This window comes from Thunnus albacares, chromosome 6 (genome assembly GCF_914725855.1).
Source record: "Thunnus albacares chromosome 6, fThuAlb1.1, whole genome shotgun sequence".
NCBI classification, from domain to species: Eukaryota; Metazoa; Chordata; class Actinopteri; order Scombriformes; family Scombridae; genus Thunnus; species Thunnus albacares.
In genome coordinates this window covers 13,896,953-13,907,312 of record NC_058111.1, presented here as the reverse complement: position 1 = coordinate 13,907,312, position 10,360 = coordinate 13,896,953, and the positions used below count along the sequence as shown (strand labels likewise).

At 39.8% G+C, this 10,360-nt stretch overlaps 1 protein-coding gene across 1 annotated transcript; it reads right to left on the bottom strand.

Annotated features, from left to right (window-relative positions):
• Positions 1–5,357: 5,357 nt before the first annotated feature.
• On the bottom strand, positions 5,358–9,270 carry LOC122984477 (extracellular calcium-sensing receptor-like). Its single transcript, XM_044354947.1, has 10 exons — positions 8,811–9,270; positions 8,602–8,693; positions 8,279–8,458; positions 7,978–8,166; positions 7,292–7,849; positions 6,960–7,169; positions 6,723–6,846; positions 6,423–6,616; positions 5,990–6,271; positions 5,358–5,875 (listed from the first exon to the last, which is right to left on the bottom strand). Exons 1-10 carry the CDS (start codon positions 9,022–9,024, stop codon positions 5,453–5,455), a joined length of 2,466 nt encoding a protein of 821 aa, XP_044210882.1. The 5' UTR covers positions 9,025–9,270; the 3' UTR covers positions 5,358–5,452.
• Positions 9,271–10,360: the final 1,090 nt, after the last annotated feature.

Here is a 10,360-nt window from a genome sequence, read left to right as displayed (position 1 = left end):
ATTCAAATAACTTCAGCGATCTTCTGGCTTTTCCTCTAGCACCACCACAAGGTTGACATTTGTGGTTTTGAGTAACATACTGTATCTCAACTCCATTTATTTGGTGGATTGTCATGAAGTTTTAAGCACTATCATCAGGTCCAAATTTGAATTTGTATAATATTTTGGTTTATGACCACTTACCTGCAAAACTGATGGTATTCCTGTTAGCCTCAGCTATACTTTGTGTTTCCTGCTGATTAGCAAATGTTAGCATGCTAACATACTAAACTAAGATGGTGAAATTGGTAAATATTATACCGGCTGAACATCAGCATGTTAGCATGTATCATAGTGTGCATGTCCACATGTTGACATCAGCATTTAGCTAAAAGCACCACAGTGCCAAAGTTTAGCCTCACCATGGAGATAGCATGGCTGTAGACATTTAGACATGTTATTATACAGTGGTGCAGAATTTAATTTTGCCTTGAAGAAAACAGAATAGTACACACATGGACCTAAACAACTACAAACCAAGAAGAATTTGAAGAAGGTGCAGATTTCTCTGGTTTCTTAACAAAGGTGATGGTAGTAAAGAAAAACCACTAACACAGCTGTTGTCATCATGGTACTGGACACAGCTGTACTGTAGTGAGAGCAATGCCCAAGGTCTCATTAAAGGAAAGAAAGTACAGGTCTAGCCATACTCAAGCCAGCTCCCATTAGTGTCATTGAAAGAGGGGTCCAACTGCTGAGAACCTAGTCCAATCTGTGGCCAATTTGGGCCACCAACATGAGGTTCACTCCTTCCACCTGGGTGCAGAATGGTGAAGGGAGGGAAGGGGAAGGTCTAACTTTACTGTGCCAGTTAGAGTCCAAATGGACCCTAAGGTCATCTGAAGCCAGCTGCGGCATCCCAGCCTATAGAGCTGTTCATGGTTTTGCCAAAGCACCTCCACCATCACCAGAGCTTGAGCATCATATTTGCATCTGGCCCAAACAGATGGCAACACAAGGCTAGAATAGCCCTGTGTTGATCATCTGTCCTTGGACTGCCACAGTCATGTATTCCTGCAAGCTGGCATCCATCAGCCTTTGCAAGACAGACTTAAAGGGGGATACCAAGGCTCCCAAGATCTGATCCTTAGAAAACAGTGGTCAACAACCTCCTCTCCACTCTGGACCATGCACACATGCTAGCCGTCTTCATAAACCTGACAAGCTATGGGCTTCAGATGGTTTAACAAAGTGTTTTAAGAACCAGCTTTCACCCTAGTGATAAGATGTGGTTAGATGGTTGCCCCTGCTCCTCTATTTTCATCAACACTTCCATGTTTCTAATGGGATCAGTTGGCTCTCTGTTCTGTTTAAACTGCCCTAACAAAAAAATAGATAACTATCTATACACAGTCTGTGGCAACATAATGTTTCACACTTGGAGGAGATTCTTGGCCTCAACGTCCCCCTCTCCCCACAGCTCTGTGTTCTAGGAGACCTGACAACAGTAAAGACTACTAGTAAAGTTCCTAAACTCTGTTACTAGCAAAGAAGATCATTCCACTAAACTGAAAAAACAGACTCCATTTCGATTACGTCCAGGCTCAGGTTCCTAAATGGCCATTTTTATATGAACATATAACTGTGACAATGGAAGATCACAATAAACAAGTCTAGATACCATTTCTGACATACTGTATATAATACAGGACGAATACAGCTACATATTTTTTTATTCATTGGTTTCTATGTTCTTCTTTGGTACTTCTTTTGTACTATTCTTTTCTGTTTCACATATATGCTACATTTATGCAAAACTGTCTTTGTATCTCTTTCAGATACTGGTATTTATCTCATTTTAACTCTCTTTCTCTCTGTATTATTCTATGTTCATCTAAGTTACCACACCAAGGCACCATCCTTGCCATCTCAAAGGACTAAGTTACATCACACTTAATTCTTGATGGTTAAGGAAAGGAGGTGCTGATGAGCCACAAGTGTACAATTTCTTTACTTCATTATTTCACAAGCAATTATATCCCATTATACAGAGAGAGGTGGCACAGAGGGGAAATGGGAGGCTGTGTGCAAGTTTGTATGTTGTTTTCAAGGTTTTGCAGATCATAGCTACAATACTGCCATAATATAAAAAAATAAGAGAATAGATATACAGTCAATAAATCATTATACTGTAGCTGCTGTATGGTACAGACTGAGTGTTGTGGTCACTCAAACAATGGGCTAAGGAATGTATCATTCCTGGTAAATTCAATTGATGTGATGTCAATGTCATTTAATAAAAATCTTAAAAGTGTTCTTTTCTTTTTTGTGGTCAGGAAACATATGTACTTTATGCAGAGAGTATGGTTTGAAGCATGAGGATTTTATGGTAACTAATTAAAATGAAATGAGGCAGAATCTTGTGGATTTTGTTAAATGTTTTTATACCAAAACTTTCACAAAAAATGGACAGAAACCTGTTCATGAAAAAGCAGCCAGGTCTTTAGGGACCTATCTGCACTGTCAATGGAAGGTAAAGACCACACTCACAAAAGAAATGACAGGAATCAACCAGACTACTGTAGTTAAAAGGCTACATTCAAAACACCCTGACTGGCCAAATACACAAGTGAAGTAGACCAACAACTCTTACCCACACGCACTAACCTCCCTGATGAGAACAGGTGTGGCATCAGTGTAAAAATGACTTGCATTGATGCAACCCATAAACACTAGTCCTTTTAAACAACCATAAAGTGGAACTGCATTCAATTTACACATGAAGATTGGTTTATTCATAAAGAGAAGAACTACCTGTGAAAAACATAAAATAACTTCTTGGGCTCTGAGGGAAATTTGTCGAGACAATAACTGTGATGATGCCATAAGGGACATCTTTGTGTGGGCTCAGAGACAAATAATGGGTTATGTTTGAAAACCTTGCACGTTCACCAAGCAGGGAATAAAGAAATGCTATTGAGTGAGTGAACCCGACCTATAGTAAGAATTAAAAGTCATTAATAGAATATATATGTATATATATATATATATATATATATATATATATATATATATGTGTGTGTGTGTGTGTGACATATAAATATAAAAACGATGATGCATATACAATCAATCAATAATCAGATATTGCACATAGTCTGTGTGTATATGTGTATGTGTCTGTGCGTATGTGTGTGTGTGTGTGTGTGTGTGTGTGTGTGTGTATGTGTGTGTGTGTGTGTGTCTGTGTTATTTATTAAGGAGTCTTATAGCCTGAGGAACAAAGCTGTTCCTTGGTCTGCCGGTGCATAATTTTAGAGTCCTATATCTCATCCCTGAGGGCAGCAAGGAGAACTGGCTATTGTGCCACATTTACCTCCTTGGTCTTGGAGATGTTCAGGAGGAGGTGATTGTCCTGGCACCGCTGTTCCAGGGCAGTCACCTCCTCCCTTTTGGCTGTCCGCCTTGGGAGATCAACCCCACAACTGCTGTGTTGTCCACAAACTTCATAATGGTGTTTGTAGCCTTTGTCACTACACAGTTGTGGGTGTAGAGGGAGTACATGAGGGCACAGGACACAGACCACCTGTCCACGCTCACCACCTGAGGCGGTTCATCAGAAAGTACAGGATCCAGTCATACAGTTCAGGCCCAGATCCTTGAGCTACTGATGAGCCTGGACGGCATTATGATGTTGAATGCTGAGCTGTAGTCCACGAACAGCATCCTCACATAGGCGTCCCTCCCTTCCAGGTGGGAGAGGGCGGTGTGTAGGACATGGGTGATGGCATCCTCTGTGCTTCTGTTTGGACAGTATGCAAATTGAAGGGGGTCAAGGGTTGGGGGGGGGGCATGGGGTAGATGAGGGATTTAATGAGCTTCTCTTTCTGGCTTGCTATGGGGGTGAGGGCTGTGTGGCACCGGCCATTGAGAACACCGCTCTCTGCTGTTTTTTGGATGGGGATGATGGTGGTGGATTTAAAGTCGATGGGGCTAGTCCAGTGGGAAAGGAACAGGTTAAATATGTTTGTGCAGACCTTCAGGACATGTCCAGTGATGCTGTCAGGGCTGGTTGCCTAGCGTGGGTTGATCCGCATGAACGCCTATTATATATATTGTATCAAAATCTTTTTATTACATAATCTTTCGATTACTCTGTCCCCTGTCTAAGTCCTATCTTATCACTTTCTCCACATTTTATTTTAAATGACTACATGATGGACAATTAATTAATTAATTACATTTGCCTGTTTGCAAATGTTTTAATGTAAACACACAGGCTCATTTCACCGCATTTAGACAGAAATTGATATCTTAATTTCAGACTACAGAATAGGTTAATCTTGCACAGCCAGTACTAGGTTACTATACATTAATGATAGGGAAGTACTGTTAAGTACTATTAAATCAAATACATAAATTGGTGGTTGGGTAAAGATGTTGCACAGCTGCACAAGCTAAGTGCAGACTTCAGATGTATGTTTAGTCCAACAAGGAAGGAACCTTGATGAGAGATGCTGAAAGACATATGAGGGCATCATTAAATGGTATAATATGGCCATCTAGTGGTCTTCATTTGGAAGGTGCAGTTTACGCAAAACACTGTTCATGCTGTCAGCCTCTGTAATCACCATCATCATCCCTTCTTCGAGTGATAAGTATATTAACTGCTAGTAGAATAATGGGTTGCAGATTTTTTAATTTCTCTCAGAAATTATTTTAATTCCTACATTAACTATTGTGATGTGTCATTCTGAAGCCCTGTTTATTTAACAGCAGTTATACTTGTGTAAGTATGCAATCATTTCAACTATGTAAAACTGGGACATGTAACACATCTGACCCATTGTGAAAGTACAGAATTTTTAATATTTACTTTGAATTCATACATGTATATAATATAATAAAAACAGCATTGTATGATACACATGCTACATAATCTGTAGTGAATAAATTAATGGAATTTAATTGTTACTTAAATAATCTGCCTTCAGACAAACTCAAGGAGACTTTTCTTGAGATGAGGTACAATATTTTTAATGTTTAAACTGGATGCAGAACAGTCACATTGCAAAATAGAATAATTGAGCACATTAATATTAAATAAATCGATCACATTTTTAGTTAGCAGCATTTTATTTAAACGTGTATTTTACTTCAATGGTTGATTAGTAATGTTATATTTGCATTTAACAACATCTACAACAGCAGAAACATTCTTAGTTAATACTAATGAAAGCCATAACTACAATACGTGTGCCTGAGACATTTTTAACTTCATACAGCTAAGGACATTAATAATTAGTGTTATTTAGATGAAAGGAATTGATGTAACAAATACACATGTACCTGTTTGAGGCAACTTAGATCCTGTACTATTGTCCACCAAATGACTATACAGGATGGGTAGTGGGGAGGGGCATTGTCTCCACCGGACAAATATCACAGTCATATGCTCACATTCAAGCCAGAAACACTATCTGGCCATCAGGTGTTTCTTAGTGTTTTTCTCAGGCCTCAAAAGTATGATGAAACATTTTGGAGCAAAAATGCAGAACAATAAACCATAGCTTGAGGCCAGTATTGCAAAAATTTCCACAGCAACAACATATTTCCCAGGAGAGCTAACATAAGCAGGGACAAAGGTCACCCAGACAGCACAGAAGATCAGCATGCTGAAGGTGATCAGTTTGGCCTCGTTGAAGTTGTCGGGGAGTTTCCTTGCAAGAAAGGCCAAGATGAGGCAGGTGCAGGCCAGCAGGCCAATGTAACCCAGAACCAGAGAGAAGCCCACCACAGAGGTCATGGCACACTCCAGAGTGACCTTTGACCCTTGGAAACCCAGATCACGTTGAGGCACAGGGGGACTGAGAGACAGCCATATGACACAGATGATAACCTATATGAAAAGGAAACACATTCTAATGTTATTATTTAATATCAAGTGTAGAAGTGTAGTTACTTATATGTATCAAAAAATGTAATAATGTAATCGATTAAACAATATTCACACCTGTATACAGGTGAAGAGGCAGACACTTCCTCTCTGTTGGCCTGGACCAAACCATTTCATCAAGCTTTCAGCACCGGGCCGAGCTGAGCGGAAAACAGCCAGAACCACTATGGTCTTGACCAGGAGGCAGGAAACACAAAGTACAAAACTGACCCCAAATGCTGCCTGCTGGAACCGACAAGACCAGACTGATGGACGACCAATGAACACCAGTGAGCACAGGAAGCAGAGTTTCAGTGACAGAAGAAGCAGGAAGCTCAGTTCTGAATTGTTGGCTCGTACCTTGAGGTGAATCAGATTAACAGGCAAAGATGTGGCCATTTAAACAATACACTATATACTTTTTTTTCATTTTTCTAGACAAAATAATGAAAGAAAGAAATGTGAAAAATGTATACAACAAAGTCTCTGTTACATCACTCTGGGTTTTTACCATAGGTGTTTGACGGTAGGAAATAAAAACCACAGAGACAGCTGTTGTCACAATGGCACCACACACAGCTGCTGTGGTCAGAGTAATGCCCAAGGTTTCATTAAAGGAAAGAAAGTCCAGTTGGCGAGGCATGCAGGCAGTTCGGTTAGCATTGGACCAAAACTCCGATGGACAACGCTCACAGTGAAGGGAACCTAGGAGAGGAAAACAGAAAAAAGAGAGAAGGGAAACAAAACAAAAAGGTGAAAATTCAAGTGGCAAACATGAGTTTTTCTTATTTTACAAAAGTCATTTCCTCACCAGTTTTGTTATTAATCTCCCCTTCAGCACATGGGATACAGTCAAAGCAGCAGACAGGTTCCCCTTTCCTGTTGGCCTTTCGGGTACCTGGGGGGCAGCTCTCACTGCACACTGAAATAGGCACCTAAACAAAAAGCCAAATCACATTGTCAAGGACAGAATCATTTTAATTGACAAAGACAATCAATTCAACTGAAAATTATTATTAGCCTTAAGACAATTTATTGGTCTGATTACCTGATTGGATCCTGTGCTCCACTGAATAGCTGACTCATTAAGGTGCAGATCAAACCCATCCACGCGACCAATCAAAACTAGCTTTAGTGGCCCTTCAGGAGTGTTCTGCCAGTTGACAAGATCATACTTTGCTGGAATGTCGGCCCCTTGGAAATAAAACATTTCCCCCTGTGGAGTGGTGACGTTCACTTTGCTCAAGTGCTGTAACAGCTGTGAAATCATCAAAATATTGCAGAGACTGTTGACATTTTTTTAAAAAATCAGAATGTCAAAATTTCATTTACAGTTTTCACAAACATCTGGAACTATCAGTAAGAGATAATCGTGTTTACCTCTATGGGTTTAATGTGTTTTGGAGAGGAGCAGGTGGAGCTGTTGTTTCTGAGAGGGCTGTCTCTGTTGGGACAGGAGAGAAGGCTGTGAAGTGCGTGGGCTGCAGCATAAACAGCAAGGTAGACATTGTATGCCACTCGTAGCTGGGAGGTGTCGGTAAAGAGATGCTGCATCCCCTCCAGGGACTCTGTCCCATTGCAGGTCGGTAGTGAGGCTTTCTGAAGAGACCTCTTTTCAGGAGATGAAGAGGAAACATTTGATGGATAGTCAAACCTTGTTTTCAGTGGTGAAGAGGAATATGAGGAGAAAGGTTTTACATGTGACTGTGTAGCTCTAGGGCTGCATGCAAACTCTTTTTCCCAGAAATATCTTAAGAATTCATCATCAGGACGATGATTTGGGTGCAAACGTTTGAGATACTGCTCAAATCCAGGTACAGTTGAACTTCGAATGGCCACACCAAGAACTCCATTTGCCACCTTAGAGATGGTAAGATCTTGGAGAAGATCACTGCTGGTGCTCCAAGCCTCACTGGCCAGAAACTGTCTGTCAGTCACCTATAGTAAGAGGACACTGAAATAAATTATGACAGGAAAAACAGCTGGCATTTTGTTGTTACAAAATACATGGCTTTGTTTAATGATGAACCCCTTTGTCTATACAAATCCCCATGCCAGTTGCTCACATTTCTCTCAGCCAGTTCCAGAAATAAGTTCTTTACATCTGTATACCAGCAAAAGATCAGAATCACCCTCGCAGTTGAAGCTTGAATTGTGTTTGCTGCACGTCTGGCATCACGCTCAATAGTTTCTCTGCGGACAGTCTCTATGAATTCCAAACACACCCCTTTCCCTCGAATCTCTTCCTGAAATGTCTGAAATATGGAGCATAAAAACAAATACATATATATTGTTTGCACCATACACGAAGGAGATACATGAGAGACTTTTTCAGGCAATTTAAATTATAACAACAAAAACATACACCTGTATTGCCAATTGACCATAATCATTGTTTACTAGTACTGCTCCAATCCAAGTCCACTTGAAGCGTATGGCCAGTTGTGCAATGGCCCGGGCTTGGTAAATATCACTGGGGATTGTTCTGAAGAAGTTAGGAAACTTGGGCCTGTCACTAAGACATGGGCAGCTCGCTAAGTAGCTGATCTGAAGGAAAGACACAAAACTATTATTTTGACACTGTTTTTACTGTAATAATATATTTTATATGAAAATCTGATCAACCTCTTGATGTAGACTGTATAAAAAAGGTTCATCAGAGATTTATTTCTTGAGGCACTGAAACTCACAACTGGTACAGAGAGAGGCCCCAGGATACTAGACAGCATTATGGCTGTTGTAGATGTGGCAGCGCCAATAAGCAAGGGAACAGGCTGACCACCTGTTGATAGCGTTAGATATAAAATTACATAATGACAATCATTTATACTATAATCATATCAGTTGTTGTTTGGACAAAGCAGATGTTAACTGTATACTAAATTACATCAAGTCATACCTGTTGTCTCTCCAGGTTGTTCATAAGCTGCAGATTGAGGCACAGGGGCTGTTAAGATGCAGCTGCTTGTGTCTCCTCCAACCAGTGACAGTGCAGCTTGCAAAGACCAGGGGTATCGGCTACAGCTATCAAGTATACGATAGCCCAGCTTCACTCCTGGTAGCAGAGTACTGTTACGATTGATTTCCTCCACCGCAAACGTCATAGCGTACATATATTTTAGTGACTCAAGATCTAAACTGAGACCACGGGAGAGGAAAGAAATTAACTGCAGTATCAATCAGTGAGAGATAAAAATAATCATCATAGACAGGATTATAAAATCGACAAATTACCAAAAATTTCATGCATGCAAATATAAATCTTTTGAAATAGTTTACCATAATTAAAATACTGTATGACTATCTCAGATATACAGGATATCACATTTTTTAATTATAATGTGCCTCTTATAAAACACTACCAGTACTACTAACATTATATAATGTTAACATTACATTAAGTTTTTTTCAGTTTTTTAACAAAAATATTTAAGCATAGCAAAAGAGAAAATATAAAAAATACAATCTGCTATCATAATATGAACAACATAATAACCACCAAACATATTGTAAAAGAATACAAACAATACAAAGTTGTGATCAAGTATTACCCAGTGCAAGGTTTATAATGTGGCAGCTTGGTGAAGACCTGTTGTATAGCTGAGGGTATGTAATACAGATTAAGGAGTCCACCGATAATCACATCTCCATCCTGCGAGAGGCCTTTTTTGCTCGGTGTACCCCACCGAGGACACACTATCGCCTGAACCACCTCCAGCCCCATCTGTCTGCCCACTACACTGAGAAGCAGCAGGGAGGAGGGCCACTGAGTGAGGAGCCAGTAGAACCAAGACATGTATGCAGCTGTTCTGGACATTTAACACATATATGTAACTGTTATGTCAATGTTAGAATATGCATCAACCAGAAGTGCATCAAATTCAGTTTGTGTAAAATATAATTCACATCCAACCTGCCTCATCAAACCTGCTAATGGCATGCGATAAGTTCAGAGAAAATGGTGCATTACCTCATAGACAACATTCAACAGTTCCTGTTACCAAAGACAAAAGTCCCATTAAAGTGCCCAAATGTAACATCAAAGTCTCAAGTCAGCTTCCTGCAAAGAAAAATTGCATTATAAACAGAATCATAATTCACTTGGTTAAAAAGCACATATCACAAGGTCAATTGTTAAGTCTGGTTGGTATCTTGACTATAACATACACCCCACCCTGCACAAGTGAAGTGTTGATGTGGGTATTTATAATAGTTGTAAAGCCTTTTGCTAGGAAGTAAAAGTGATGACACAAGTGCACTACCTGAAATTTTTCCTCTCTGGAGTGATGGTGGAAAAATAATCAAATGCCAGCAAGTGATTACTGTGTATGAAGTTATCAGTGATGTGTGTGTATGTGTTTACAGTATGTTTACTATAAATACAATAGTGTTTCAAGTAATTCGAATGGCCCAAGGTCACTTAAGATAAGACAAACAAGTGGAGAGTTT

What these genes read in the sequence shown, in the direction of transcription:
- LOC122984477 (XM_044354947.1), bottom strand. Translation starts at nt 9,024, where the DNA reads ATGTACGCTATGACGTTTGCGGTGGAGGAAATCAATCGTAACAGTACT. An exon ending in GGCCTCTCTCTGTACCAGTT is followed by an intron (nt 8,459 to 8,601) that starts GTGAGTTTCAGT and finishes TCTTTCCTTCAG; the next exon opens with ATCAGCTACTTAGCGAGCTG. An exon ending in GCCTCTTCACCTGTATACAG is followed by an intron (nt 5,876 to 5,989) that starts GTGTGAATATTG and finishes CTTTTCATATAG; the next exon opens with GTTATCATCTGTGTCATATG.